This window comes from Acomys russatus, chromosome 25 (genome assembly GCF_903995435.1).
Source record: "Acomys russatus chromosome 25, mAcoRus1.1, whole genome shotgun sequence".
NCBI lineage: Eukaryota > Metazoa > Chordata > Mammalia > Rodentia > Muridae > Acomys > Acomys russatus.
Genome location: NC_067161.1, coordinates 48,251,628 through 48,267,304, shown reverse-complemented (window position 1 = coordinate 48,267,304; position 15,677 = coordinate 48,251,628). Strand labels below are relative to the sequence as shown.

At 47.5% G+C, this 15,677-nt stretch overlaps 1 protein-coding gene across 1 annotated transcript in view; it reads left to right on the top strand.

The window, feature by feature from the left end:
• The window catches only part of Glp2r (glucagon like peptide 2 receptor), a 48,725-nt gene extending 38,791 nt beyond the window's left edge, over positions 1 to 9,934 (top strand). The window contains exons 11-13 of the mRNA XM_051168067.1: positions 1,282 to 1,420; positions 8,205 to 8,246; positions 9,558 to 9,934. Coding sequence (XP_051024024.1) covers positions 1,282 to 1,420; positions 8,205 to 8,246; positions 9,558 to 9,878 — 502 coding nt within the window. The 3' untranslated portion in view covers positions 9,879 to 9,934. The remainder of the gene's footprint in view (positions 1 to 1,281; positions 1,421 to 8,204; positions 8,247 to 9,557) is intronic.
• Positions 9,935 to 15,677: the final 5,743 nt, after the last annotated feature.

Below are 15,677 nucleotides of genomic sequence, written 5' to 3'. Positions count from 1 at the left end.
CAGTCTCCACTACTCTGTAAACTTCACACTCTCAGGCAACAGCCTCCCAAAGTTTGGCTTCAAAGTGTCGACAAGGGGACCTAGAAAAGCATGTCCCTTGATGGATATGGGAGACCTATTCCAGAACCCACCCAGGATGCTGACATGCTTTATTTTTTTTAAAGATTTATCTTTATGCAGGTATTACGTGTATACATCTATGTGCGTGCGTGTCAGGTGTGTGCAGGCGCCCATAGAAGCTGGAGAAAGGCACTGGCTTCCCTGGAGCGGGAGTTCCAGGTGGCTGGGAGCTACCTGCCGTGGCTGCTGGGAACGGAACTGGGGTCCCCTGGAAGAAGAGCAAGCATTCCCTCACCCTCAACTCCCGATCTATCCTTTCTCCCCTTCCATGTACTTTCAGTCATCTCTGGATTGTGTCTAGTACACACAGTGCTGTGGATGCTACAATGTTGCAATGTCCAGAGATAAATGATAAGGAAACAAATCTGTGCAGGTTCAATAATGGACACCACTGAAGAAACTGTGTCAATCAATCTACATTTGGTTGTGTGCCCCAGGGCAGAACCTATGCATTTAGAGGACCCACTGTATATATTTATAAAAGACTTTGAAAGGAATTTTAATAGGCAGCAGTGCTTGGAATTCACCAGTCTGGAGCAGTGGGGCCCCAGCTGTGCACTTTGCTTGTGGGTGGTACAAAGGAATGTTTGTCTTTTTTGTGTGTGTAGATTGTAAACAACCGCCAACCTCAACGCTATGTACTTTAGTGCAGTTTACGAGGAGGATCAGTTTCCCACTTCCTGCAGTTCTTGCCGCCACAGGATTGAGGGGCAGCTGAGGGCAGGCCCCACTTCTAGGCTGGAGATAGCCCTGTGGTGTCTGTGTGGCCCTGGGTAACCTATTTTCTTTCTCATCTGAGGTTGACACCGAAGGCACTGAACTTCTGGGAAGAGAAAGCGGTATAAGGACCTGCTAGGCATGTGCTAGGAATAGCTAGGAAACTTGGCAAGCTTGGATGGTATCTAAGGGTGGCTCCTGCTTGCATAGAAGTGGATTTTCCACCAGACCTATCAGTGTCTGTAGGTATGATACCCTACAGGGGATGCTTGCTTCGTTCTTTCTGCAAATGTTCCCTGCTTGTCTGCTATGTACAGAGATACAGGACTGAGCAAGGTCACAAGGGATAAGCCAGCTGTTACAGTACAGATGTGCGCAGAGGGGCAGAATATGCTGCCTAGTCCCTGGGAGGCCCTCACGACCGCTCCTTGGTGTCGTTTGCAGATTGGCGAAGTCAACACTGCTCCTCATTCCTTTGTTGGGGGTCCATGAGATCCTCTTCTCTTTCGTCACCGACGACCAACTTCAAGGATTTTCAAAACTTATTCGCCTCTTCATCCAGCTAACACTGAGCTCCTTGCACGTAAGTACTCTCACTGATGCCTTGGCTCAGAGAGGAAAATACAAGCGTCCGGACAGAGCTGGACAGAGCTGGGGACCAACACAGTTTTCGAGCACTGGCAGGCGTTATGGGTGAGGAGCTGTGACATTAGAAGGATGTACGGATGGAGAAGGGCTGCCTGGATCCTGCCAGTATGATTCAGTGACTCAGAAGGGAAAATCGCTCTTGTTCCTGGACTGTAATAGGTGCTGGGACTCGTGACCATGTTAACTGTGAATGTTACCGTGAAGCCTTTTATTAAGGGCCTATTTTTTGCTGTGTTGTCTGCGGAGCATTGTACAAAGTGAACCTTTTCCGTGCGCCCTGTGACATGTAGACGGCACACAATTCTACTAGGGTAGGGAGTAGAGAGTCCAGATCAGGAGGCTCTTAAGCCAGACAGGTGTGTGCGGTACCAAAACAAGAAACCAGGGTTCAGCTCTGGTTACCTGGATGTTTTGGTTAGCCACTGCTAACTGTCTAAGAAGCATCAGCTTAGTGTGGCCCGTCATCTTGTTCTTTCTCGTGGGAGTCAGGCATGTGGGCAGGACATGGGAGAGTAGCTAAGCACTGGCCTGTTGAAGCCTGCTGGGGCCCTGTGGCTTCTTCACACACAGGCAACAGCCTGAGCTGGGGCTGGCTCCATTTGGGTTGAGTTGCTGGGGCTTCATTTATTCCTTACTATCTGCTATCTTCATTTCTTCCATTTGGTCTGAGGGTCTCTTGTTTCCCACATGTGCCCTCCTTGTGGTCTCTCCAGAGTGACTGCCTTTTTTATGTGGCAGCTCAGGGCTCCCAAGAGCATGGGAACAGGGGTTGCTGGGCGTTTTAACTGCCCAGGCCTGGAGTTGACTTCTTGATGATTCTACTGCATCCTGTAGTTTAAAGCAAGCTGCCGTCCTGACCTAGAGTGAAGGAAGGTGAGACTGAAGAGGGGCATGGGTGCTGCAGAGAAGCACGGCTCAGGAGCAAAGACCACGAGGGCCCACACCTCAGGTGATCAATCGTACAGGCATAGCCAAAGTCCTTGTGTAGCGCTAGTCTCAGAACTAATCAGCTTCGCTGGGCAGTGGTGGCGCATGCCTGTAATCCCAGCACTTGGGAGGCAGAGGCAGGCAGATCTCTGAGTTTCTGGCCAGCCTGGTCAACAGAGTGAATTCTAGGTCATCCAAGACAAAATAATAATTAATAGTAAAAAAATAATAAAAATAACCAACTTCAACTTCAAAAGAACCACTTGATTCTGATATCGAGTGGGGTTTCTGGTATGGAGGAGGAAGAACTTGGTAAAATTCCCTCCCTGGAGAGCAACAGGCTCTGGGACGCAGTTCAGTTGATAGAGAGCTGGCTTAGTATGAGGCAGGAGGACCACAGACTCAAGGTTAGCGGTAGGATAGCAAGATTTATCTAATAAGCAAGATACAATCTTTAATATAACAACAACAAAAAAAAAAAGCAACTATTTATGGAATAGGATCTGGACCAGCAAGCAGGAAGGCAGAGGCACGGCAGGGTACGGACTGGGTAAGTAAAAAGATGCCAGTCAACAGCCCCACGGCCAGCTACGCTGTCTCAAGATGAAGGAAACACATGTTCTCAGGTAGATAAAGACTGAGATAAAGAATTCTGACAGTGCTACAAGGGGTTTCAAGGGAAGTCCTGCAGGCTGGAGGAAAAAGACAAATTCAAAAGAAGTTAAAACACTGCTGAAGGCAGATATCTAATAAATAGGGGCACCATGGTACATTTTTTTCCTCTTAGCTCATTTAGATTGTACAATGTAGTGGTGATTGTGTTATATCACTAATAAAAAAGATAACATATGCATCACAATAGTAGCATGAAAGAGGAACGAATAAATGAGACATGTTAAAAAATTCTATACTTTACCAAAAATAAAGTTACTATTAATATAAAATAAACCGTGACAAGTTAAGGTGCATGCTGTAATACGTGGCCTATTCAAGTAACTAAAATGAGGCAGAAACACCATCACGGGATTGACTTGGCAGGCTGGAAAGTCTGTTTGACACTCCTTCGGTCTCTTGATGTCCCTGTGGAGCAGTTACCACACCCACCCGGAAGACAAAAGCTGGGGCACAGAGAGTGTGCCTGTGCTAACAAAGTCAAAGGTGGAAGTTTTATCTAGAAGTTAAGTCCTTGCCTGTACCTACCATGGCCCACCCAGCATATCACATGGTATTTGGCGAGCATCCTGTCAAGATTGTAACCAGGAGACACCAAGTTTGCTACACCACAGTCTTCAGGTCTCTGCCACCAGGAGGGGTCAGGGAGACCTGTTGAGATCCTGTGCAGAGAGCAGAGAAAACATGCTTGCCCCAACTTCATTCTCACCAGTGGCTTAGGAGACAGAACCTGGGACTTGGCACAGCAACTGAAAGGTGCTTTTCTTTTACTCCCATTGGAGCTAAATTCTCTATGGCCTTAAACTGACACACTAGACCCATTGGTAATATTTTTTTTCCATCACTGAAACATGTTTAATTTATTTCAATCTTTTGGGGGATTTCAAAGGCTAAGAGTAATTTGACTTTCCTTTGTTGCTTGGCTCTAATCTTCTGCAAAAGGTAATCTCAAAAGAGAAAAGCAAAACAAAAGCAAATCCTCCAGATGTTTGGTGGCCTTTTGTCTCACTGGTTAATGTAAGCCTCAGAATCACCTGATATCACACATCCAAGGCAAGCTGAGGACCAGACACTCTCATGGAGATCATGGGATCAAATTTCTAAGGAAGAAACTTCACTTACCAGACTCCTTAGGTCTGGAGGATGCTCTGGCCATTGGTGTAATAACCCATTTACAAACTGCCTGCGTCAAAGCTGTAATGACTATTATTTTTGATGATTCTGTGGGTTAGGCTGTCCAGGCTTCATATGTGTGGTCTTATTGATACATGTAATTTTGGCTGGACCTGCAAACAGTGTGAAGGCTTCATCAGGCTTGACCACCCTCAATGGGTCATGCACATAACTACACATTGATGTGACCTGTTGACCTGTTCAGCTAGGTCCATTGATGAGTGAGCTTTATTTTGCTCCACGTATCTCACAACATAACAGCTGGATTCTTGGAGCACCCCAAGGGCAAGTGTTCAAGAGGAAGTCTTCATCCTCCAAAAGCCAGAAGCTCAGAAGTAAATACCTAACTAGATGGATGCTTCTACCACACTATGCAGGTAAACAGTCACAGGGTCATCTCAAGAGGAGGGAAAAATGAGATCCAGGTTTTAATGTGAGGAACAGCCTGAGCCTGTCTTTGGAGAGGAGCTGCCACAGTGGATCGGTCCAGCCACCAGAGGAAGCTCTGCTCACCTGTTTGTGCTACCAAGGATACACAAGGTTTCACAGACATGTGGCAGGCAGCATGTTCCAAATTGTGATAGAGACAGAAAGTGCTTGGCTGTAGACAGAAGCTCCCCATATTTCACCAAGCGGAGTGAGTGTTGGGATGGGCAGATGAAGACAGGCATGCTTGGAACCATCTCGGTCATCTTCTTGGTGACATTATGAAAGGAATCTGCAAGAAGAGGCATTAGTCCCTACAGCTTCCTTCCCTTGCTGCCTTGGAGTCCCCTCCACTCTTCAAAGGTTTGCTGCACAGAGTGTGTCACCAGCCTCTTGCTATCATCAGGTCTTTGGAGAGACGGCCACATGTTGGCGCCATGTGTTCTGTGGGACCTGCTCCCTTCACACTTACTTTATCTGGAGCAGAAGGCAGACTGCAGGGTGTTCCTAAAGCAGCGAAGCAAAGACACGCTTGTCACTCGAATCCTCTTTTAGCCAGCGTTGTGGGGGTTCTGGCACACCAAAAGCCGCCAGGTCTTCTTATTGCACAAGCTCAGAGGTAATTATTACTTTTCCTGTGACCCCTCCCCCACGGCAGGCTCTGAACCTCTGCTCTAATTGCATGTGTGGAAAAGATGAACTGCACTCCCAAACCTCCACTCAGCAGCATGGCATGGACCCTCCAGGTGAAACCCCACATCAGCAGGCAGGATCTGAACTGGGAAGCTGCTGGCATTATTCAGAAGGGACATGTTGGCAGAGCTGAATATAAAGAAAACCAGAGACAGCTTCCTCCCAGGGTTGTATCTCATTAGTGTCAAACACATAGGAACACTGGCCATAGTAGCACATACCTGTAATCTCGGGATTTGGGATAGTGAGGTAGGAGTTTTGGACCAGCCTGAGCTATACTGTGAGACCATGTCTTAGATAGATAGATAGATAGATAGATGGATGGATGGATGGATGGATGGATGGATGGGTAGGATATAGAAAGAGCTAGCCTGTCTTGTGACCCTTCAGTTGGAGATGTGCCCTTTCCTTGTGGGGTCTGGCATTTTGAGAATCTTCCTTTAAAGTCTCAACTGCTCGGGGCCCACACATATCCGTTCTAATATGTCAGACATGTTAGCACAGACTCCACAGATCCTCACCTCAGTTAGGGAAGGTCAAGATGGATATTCCAAATAGCTGTGAAAAGAATAGAAAGCAAGGCGTGTCATCGCACTTTAGAAGTGGCTCGACATTGTATGTGACAAAACTCTTTATCCCAGGTAAAAGAAGTCCAATTCATTCATTTGTTCCTTCCTTTACCTTCCTTCACTACATAATGCATTTCTATTATGTGCCACATGATTTTAGGTGCTGGGGATCTGGTAGTGAAATCTAGGCATGGATGCCACTCTCACTCTAAATGCTACAGAGAAGGGCTGGTAATATCCAAGTAGGTAAATCACATGATAACTCCAGTGCTTAAAGTTGGACACCCTGCAAAGACCTCTTTGTGGTGATTTTTGAGCTGATCTCTGAAGTTTAAGAAGCCAATGTAGGTGGAGATCTGTGGAAAGAACCTCCCAGGAAACAGGAAGTGTGAAGGGGCATGAGGAATAAGTGAGCTGTGGTATGTGTGAGTGCTATCCACACCCTTGCTTAGGCACCCCCGCCATAATGACTGACCTCGGCCCAGGTGTCGGTTTCAGTTTTGTAGAACAATGGCCTTATGACCTCTGACATTAGGTCATTCATGGAAAGGGCTGCAGCTTCTGCCTGGTTCACCCTCTCTGGAAAAGCCAGGCCCCTCAAGCAACTCTATGGACAGCGAACTGAGGCCCACTGCCTTCAAGCTAAGTGAATCTGAGCATAAAACACGAGTCTTACCACAAACATATTCTGCAAGGCCATTTGAACATTAATTGATGAAGTAAGTATTATTACACAGAGAAGAAATCTTTGTTGCTATGACCATGGTTATATTTTACTGTGAAATCAGAAATTTTCTGAGGTGTGGACTAATTTTTGAAATTACAGTATGAGAGCTGAAGAGATGGCTCAGGCGTTAAGGGTGTTAGTTATTCTTGTAAGAGGATGTGAGTTTGGTCCCCAACACCCATGTCATGTGGCTCATAACAGCCTGTAACTTCAGCCCTAGGGGATCCAGCACCCTCTTCTGGCCTCTGCAGGGACCTGAACACGTGTTCAAAACACACACGCATGCACGTGCACACACACACATGCATACATGCATGCACATATGTACATGTTCTTTTAAAATGTTTTTAAAAATAGTGATTTGAAGGCATAATCTACAACAATGCAGTCAGGGTCACTAGAAAAAGACTCACCAGTCACATAAGCCCCAGCATTTCAAGCCTACATGTTAAGTGTCTATTGTATGTAATTTGGCCACCAAAGCAATAAGGATTTATCATCACATACATGTCCTGTGGCTGAGGATCTGGAGATCTTTCACTGGACATTGTGGCTTAGGGTCACCAAGGTGGCTGGAATAGAGTGGTTAATAGAAAGCAAGGCATGAGATGAAGTCAACGCCACAAAGGGCCAGAGCCCAGATCACCTCAGACCTTCCACACTTAGGGGAGTTTATTTTGTGCTAAGTGAGATGAGAAACCACTGGTGGGAAATAATCTGTCATTTCAAATGGAATAGCTAGACAAGAGCAAAGGGTGTTTATTAAGTTGCATAAATGAAAATTTCAGGACCAGCCGTAGCGGGATGAAGGTCCACAAACAATCCAGGAGCAATCTGTCTCCCACCATCACCAGTCTCTTGGCTTTATGCCCAGAAAGGCACTCTCTCTTTGTCTTGGGAGGATACCAGCAGTGTCTCTAAGCCTAGAGTATCCATAATTATAATTATTATGACAGGCACAGGGGAGAGATCCCCTCTCCTTTCGAGTGAAAAGAGCTCTCCTTGGCTTTGCTCATGTCACAGAGTCTGTTTGGGCCAATTATTATGGTGGCAGCTGTCCTAGACCATGAGAGCCTCATGACTGACAATTGTGCCGTAGGCTCAGGGAATGAGGTAGGAAAAGATACAAGTCGACAGCACTTGGGAGGCAGAGGCAGACAGATATCCATGAGTTCAAGGCCAGCCAGGGCTATATACTGAGATCCATGGCAAAGAAAGAGGAGGAAAAGACCGAATCAGTCAATAAACACCATGGAGAAGTAAAAAAAATGGGACCATGGCCTTCCCTATATTTGTCCCATTGTATGAATGACCCAAGGTCTTGGCAGGCCCATTATCATGGACATAAATGTACCCACCAACACCCAGGAAGCTGCCTATGTGGATAGTGGGTGTCAAGGTAAGAAGAGACACCAACCAGCTTGACTAACCCTGCTCTGTGTAAGCACCACATTGGAATACCTCTTCCCCGGGGACCCTCAACACATCTTCTACCAAGTAGGCGTTCACACTATGTTTTCCTTTTGTTCCAGGGGTTTCTGGTGGCCTTGCAGTATGGCTTTGCCAATGGAGAGGTATGTTTTCTATGCTGCCATCCCAGCTTCTAGTGAGGAGGAAGCTGCAGTTCTATGTTCCCTAGGAGTATCCATTTGTGTGATTGTCACTGGCATGTATTGGGACAAATATTTGTTATGGGCATCCGTTAGAGAGAATAGGAGGCAGATTAGACTCATGGAAAAAAAAGATATCAAGAATGGTGTGAGAATCTCAGAACCCAACCCTTGGTCTGTGGGAGACATGGTAGGGTTAAAATGGGATGGAAGATAAGAACGTGGACTTTAGGGTCTAAAAATCTGCACCCAAACATTGACTGACCACTTAGAATCTTTGTGGGTTAGTCAATTTTCTCATCTGTAAAGTGTGAATAACAGGTGACCCTGTTCACAATGATACCCTGGGCATGCTCAGCACAAAAAGAAACACTGAGCACCTGGGAGCTATGCTTTTCAATTAAAAAAAAAAATTTTTTTTTTATCGCATTCTGTTTCCTCTGTGTGCTAGTCAGTTTTCTGTTACTGTAACAAACACTCAAGATAATCAATGTACAAAGAATGAAAAAGGTTTATTAAGCTCATTTGGTCCAAAGGTTTCAGTCAATGGTTGGTTGCCTGACCATCTTGCCTCAAAAATGAGGGATGGAAGAAAAGAATAATAGGAGAAAGAGAGAGAGAGAGAGAGAGAGAGAGAGAGAGAGAGAGAGAGAGAGAGAGAGAGAGAGAGAGAGGCGAGAAAGAGAGAGAGCGCGCTCACATTCCAATATCCTCTCCGAGTGACCTAACTTCCTTCCAGTAGGCTTCACATCTTAAAGGTCCTACCACCCCCCAATAGGGCCAAGGGCTGGAGACTAACACCTTCAGTGCAAGAGCCTATCCAAAGTGTAGCACCCAGGAAAAGGCTTAAAGGGCCAGAGGCAGAGGCCAGGATGGTGTTTTCAGTAGTCAGTTTCCAGCCCTTTCCATCCTCTCTACAGGGGCTTTCTGCTGTGCTTGCTGCTGTTTCAGTGTCTCCACAAGGGAGCTCTCTATCTGTCAGGCAGGTTGCAGCTAAAACACCACTATGCAAAGTCCCATCCTGAGCACTGCATCTCAAGCTTCCAGTCTCCCATCAAAACTCTCATTTAACAGCCCTTACCACGCTGCTGTCCTACTGCTTCTGCCCCCTGATGCACTCCTCTGTCTCGCTTTGTCTCAGTTCTGCCCCCATCACCAACAAGGTAAATTTCCCCAAGGCAGCCCCCAGTAAGCGCTCGCTCAATAAATACCTGCTGATTGGACGAGTCCAAGATGATGCCAAGATGGTTACCCCACCTTTGTCTCACCTGGCAGGTGAAGGCGGAGCTGTGCAAGTACTGGGGCCGTTTCTTACTAGCTCGCCACTGGGGCTGCAGAGCCTGTGTCCTGGGGAAGAACTTCCGGTTCCTGGGGAAATGTTCCAAGAAGCTGTCGGAGGGAGATGGTGCTGAGACACTCCGGAAGCTGCAGTCCTCAGCGTGCAGCTCGGCCTCTGGGACCCTGGGGGATCTGGGGGTACGGCCCCACCGGGGCCATGGAGCTTGGCCCCGGGGAAGCAGCCTGTCTGAGAGCAGTGAGGGAGACTTCACCCTGGCCAATACTATGGAGGAGATTCTGGAAGAGAGTGAGATCTAAGGCAGTGTCCATCACCCCAGCTCTGCAACTGCGACTCCTAGGAGGGCTGTGGTTGAGCCCGGGGTCATCCTCCTATTCACTGTCTGCACTTTGTGGTGAAGGCTCTCCTGGCTCCTCAAGCTTTCTATAAACGAGTCTGTGTAATGTTCATGGTTCCTCCTGCCCTCGACACCCTACTGGCCCCCCTGCCAGGCGTACTTCCCAAAATATCCACTGGTCCCTGGGGGCCTTTCCCTAGATCCAAGTGCGTGGCGCTCGCCCATGAAGAGAAGTCATTTATTAAATGGGGTCCAGCTAGTTTTTCCTTCCCCCCTCACGGTACGCAGGGTACGCAGCCTCCTTCCAAGGATGGGTATAGGGTGCGCTGGAACCCCACAGGAAGCTTTAAAGCATGGAGTTCTGGGGAATCGTGGCCAACATTCTGAGAGAGCAAGTCTGAGATGATGAGCGAGAATTGGAAGTGTTTGGCAAGCACTTGAGGAAATTCTGGAAGGTTCGTCTTTGGCAAAACCTGGGCATGATGGAGGGAGCATTTGCTGCTCACCTGGGACATACCGCTCTCCTTGGACAGGTGTGACGCCATGTTGTCCCGCAGACCCCGCTCCTCCCTGCTTCTTGTCTCTTCCTCTCCTGTCACATCTCATCTCCCTTTCTCCATATCTCAGCCCTGCTTGGGATGGATGGACAGACGTTTGGCTGTCACAGCACTGTGTGTGTGTTAGTTTCTGTCCTCATTGCTGTGGCCCAATACATAGCAAGGAGCAGTTTAAGGGAGGAGATGATGTGTGGGCTCAGGGTTTGAGAGCGCAGTCCATCATCTTGGCGAGAAGGGGCTCAGTGGGGCTGTAGGATCATGAGGTGGCTGGTTGCTGTTTTAGTCAACGTAGCTTGTTGGTTTTTTTTTTTTTTTTTTTCAACTTGACACAAACCCAAATACATCGGGGAAGAGAGCATCTTAACAGAGGGCTTTCCTCCATCATATTGTCCCATAGGTACAAAATGCTCTGTAGGAGCGTTTTCCTGATCAATGATTGGTGTGGAAGGGCCCAGCCCACTGTGGGCGGTGCCATCCCTTGGGCAGGGGGACCCCAGTTGTATAAGACAGCAGACTGAATGAGCCATGATGAACAAGCCAGGAAGCAGTACCCCTCTATGGTTTCTGCCTCTGTTCCTGCTTGAGTTCATATCCTGACTGGACTTGACCCAGTGATTAGGATGTAATGTGAAAGTGTACACCAGATTAACCCTGTCCTCCCCAAGTTGTTGTTATTGTTGTTGTCATGATGTTTATCATGGCAAAATAAAGCAAACTAGGACAGCAGTTGGTACTGGAGAGTGGGCTACTGCTGTGACAAGCCTGACCATGTTGTTTTGGGGAAGGATTGTAGAAATGTTTGGAACTTGAGGCTGGAAAAGCTGCTGAGTGTTCAAAGCGTAGTGGGTTTTATTGTGAGAGCTGGATAGTTAGAGTGCTGAGGGCTTGTGGCTTTTCAAAGGGGATGCAAAGACTCTGGGTTGTTTGAACTTTTTTTTTTTTTAATTGAATCTGTAGGTTTCTAGTCAGCTAGGTCTGACAAATCCACTTAATAAGAGACCAGCATCATTGAGACAGAATCTTCTGGGAGTTGTTCCTTGGGATCAGAATCTATGGTCTGCTGGGGGAGGTGGCCCGTTTGTACATCAGGCTGGGGCGAACCAAGAAGTCAGGTGGCAGAGAAAGATGGGGGCTGGCGCTCTGTTCTCTGCTTCCGCTGCACTCAGCTGGTGGGATGGCGTTGCTCACATTCAGGGTGGTCTTTCCTCCTTGGTTAAGCCTCTCTGGTCCTAAGGCACAATGAAAGGTGTATCCTCTAGGTGATTTCAAATCCGGGCAAGCTGACAGTGAAGACCCACTGCCACATGGCTCTTTCTTTGGCCTCAGATGTTGGGAGCCTTTGGAATGTTGTCACTGGTCCTGTCCTCTTCTTCCTGGTTCCACCTGTGCTCCTGAACTCAGCTTCTATCAGTCCGTTTGTTCTACATCCTTAGGGCTAGAGATGCCTTTCCATACTTGGTTCACCACTGATCCTTTGATAGCCAGGCTTCCTACGGACAAAGACTCTTTATCCTACATAGGTGCTGAAATCCCAGGTGAGGGATAGGACTGGCTGAGTGTGGGCTTGCTGGGGGTGGCATGAGAAGCCCATGGCTCTACATCTGCCAGGCTTATTGGACCTTCATGCCAATGGGAAATCAGCCATGGCCAGCCTCAGTTACACAAGCCACAGACAGGAGGGTGCAGGATGACAGAGAGAGGAGCTGTTTGTGGAAACATTGTATAGATGGCGAGGAATGCTGATTTTCAGTGGGCAAGGTGGATGTGTTCATGGTTGGGTATGTTGCCTGGGTGGGTATGTGTCCATGGTGGGGCATGTTTCTGTGGTGCTGCCTTGATACTTCTCAAGCAGGGCTGTGCCAGGCTTAGCAAATGAAAACCCCATGTATTCCATTATATGTGAACCTTGGTTGATGTCTGTGGATGATCTCCTTGTATAAGCTTATACCATTATAGGCTTTACCTGGAAGTTGAGTCTAATTGTACATCGTGTCTTACCTGGCTGTTCTCTTTAATAAGGAGGCTTGAAAGTAAGGCTAGGACAAGGGTGAGCCTCCTAAGGTGGTGTCAGTCACCTTTGAAAGTCTCAGTAATAAAATAAAACTGTAACTTAGTGCAATATTAAGAGAATAATCAAGGCAGAGGCAGGCAGATTGCTGTGAGTTCAAGGCCAGCCTGGTCTGCAAAGTGAGTCCAGGACATCCAAGGTTACACAGAGAAACCCTATCTCAAAAACAAAACCAAACAAAACAAAACAAAAATAGTAATAATAATAACCAAGCCCACTAACTATAGTCCATAGCCCATGTGTAAGGATAAAGTTTGCTGGTACCGGGGCAGCGGTGCATGGGCAGCAGATGAACCCCAAGGTGCCAGCATAGGTTCTAACTACCACCCTGTCTACTATCCTGATAGTGTGTTCCTTTTATCAGTAATTTTGGTGTTGAGCAACTGTATTAAAACATTATTTATCCTGATTATGGAGCTTTTTTGTGTCTTTTTACATTTTATGCTGTCCCCAGCCAGGCGAGAACAGAAGCAAAGACATTAAGTAAGTGCATAATGAGGCGAGGGTTTGGGGTATCTACATTTTTGGAATTTATACTAAAATACACATCCTCCCCCTTTTTTTTTTTCTGCACATGTCCTTGCTCTGTCATTGGACAAGCAGCTCCAATGGGGACACCTTGCTTTCTTGGCATGTGTCCAGGCCAGGGCTGGTGTGGAAAAGTGGCTCCAGACATACTGGTTGGGAGGGTTAGAGTGCCTCTGAGCAGCTTCAGGTGCTGCCTAAAGCAAGCTATCTGAGGTCTTACCAGGAATAGGGACACCCATTTCCCCAAAGCATTTGTAAACATCTTCTCCCCGCCTCCCTTTGCAAACAGGGCCATCCTCCCACACCACACCACTTCCTCTCGCTGTGCTACTGACTAAAACGAATTATTTAAGTTGCTTTTTATGCTGTCCGTTCTTTGTTTCTCATGGAGCTGGAAATCTCCTGCCTGCCTGGGGAGTGTCCTGCACTGTTTCTGAACAGAAGTCGTCAGGGGTATGGGGTGGGGGGGGTGAGGGGGGGAAGGTGTGGTCCATTTTTTGGAAGAGCCAGAAGCAGAGGTCAGATGCCAAAAGGGGAAGGCGAGTATCTCCATTTTCCCAAACCAGCCCTTAAGTCACTTAGTTTGTTTGTTGCTTATCAGTCTAGCCTGATGCTCACAATCCTCCTGGCACTGGGTGATGAAACTTGACCTTGTACATGATCAAGCAAAGGCTGTACCTCTGGGTTCCATCTCCAAACATTGCCACATCTCCCCCCTCATGTAAATTTTTCTTGGAATCATAATCTTCCCATAGCCAATGTTGACCTGAAATTCAGTATTACAGTCATGGTGGCCTTGACTTTACAATCCTTCTGACCTCAGTCTCCTGAGGGCTGGGATTATAACTATGTGCTACCACTTCCCGAATGAAAATTTTTAAATAGACCAATGATGAGTCTGATTTGACATATTCTGATTGAACACCCAGTGTTTAGAAACAGGAGTTCAGGCATGGCTTGACATAGTTGTAGATATTCTGATTGACTGACTACCCCAAGTCTGGAAGCAGGAACGCAAGCATCTACTTCCAAGTTTGGAAACAGGAACCCAGTATCTACTTCCATCTATAGAAGCATCAGTCACAGGAGCCAAAAGTGGGAAGAGCTTGGTGTCCATCACCCCCGGGCTTTATGCATAGTATCTAAGCCTAATGTTGGAAGCAAATCTATAGACCCTTCTAGAAGAGCTGTTTCTCATAACGAATGTCATTTTCACCATGGAGTCATTCTAACAGACCTTCTTACAGAAGAATTTGCAGCACACCAGCATCCCTATAACCATGTCTGTAGTGTGAAATCTGATACCTGGGGGGAAGTAATGGCACCAGGCACTAAGGGACTTACTGGTGAATCTATGAGAGCCATGCAGTCTCTATGATTAGGCAGCCTGGTTTTTGGACCCAAGTGACAGCAATAGTCAGACCTCAGATAGAAATAAGAAGCCCCTAGTCTCATAGTCCATCAGAAGACTTAATCAATGGAGGGATAGAAAGAGGCCTGTAGGGAGTCCCTAAATCACCATGGGCTAGACTAAATGCCCCCTTTCCCTCCCTGTACTGCCTCCCAGGTGGCCCATGATTTCTATACCAGAGAAACATCTTGAACAGGTAGTTCTGCCCAATAACTCCCGTGTCCCTGAATTGCTCAGGCAGTGGTGCTGTGTGCCTCTCTTCTACCACAGATGATGAACAATCCCAGGAGTCACGATTCTGTCATGATGTCCAGCACCCAAGCTTATGGGAGCACCCTGCTGTCCTCAGAGAGGCTCCACTATAAGTCCTGTCCTCCTGTCACTCTCTGACTTCAGTGTCCTCGTCGATGCTGTAGATGTGGCAATGCCTCCATCCCTAAAATACAGAGAGCACCCAAGCGCTCACTGTCTTGATCTTTTGGGAGACACTGCTGATTGTGGCAGCGCTGTGGCTAAGTCGTCGGAGCTGGGAAGGATCACCTGGGGCACTCACAAAGGGAGACATTCCAGTCTCAGGAGGTTGTGTACAGGTTGGTGATGGGTCAGAGTATCCATATAATTTCCTTGACCTCATCTTGGAAGCTGGAGAACCAATAGACCTTCTACACAATGTATCCTGTGGTCTTAGGGAAGCCACTTGAGGCATTCGTAAGCCTTCCCTGCCCTGGCCCTATAAGAAAGCCATGCGTACTGGTACATGTCGTTGGTCTAGCCTGTGCTTATCAGCTGGATGACCTTGGGCAAGCTGATCCTATGGCTTTATGACTTCCATTTCCTTGTCTCCAAGATGAGGTCCCTGGGTGTGGGGGGCACTTAGATCTCATTCTTCACCACTCACCTTACAGACAGGGCTCCTGTTCATCCCCCGAAATCAGTGCCACCCTTAGGGGTTTCAGTCTCAGCAGATGGCCCCGCTATTTAGCCAGCCACAAAGCTAGTGCCACCCTTGTCCCTCTAGATTCTCACGTGCTGCCACTCATACGATGCTAACCCCTGCAGCTGTCCTTTCGTCCCTCTGCCTCTCCTGAACCTTGGACACCATTGTCACCTCTTGGTCCCCTGTCTTGCCTGTGGATTATATCCACCCTGCTAGGAGCTTACTTATAAAGACAGACCTCTCCCAGGTCTGTTGACACA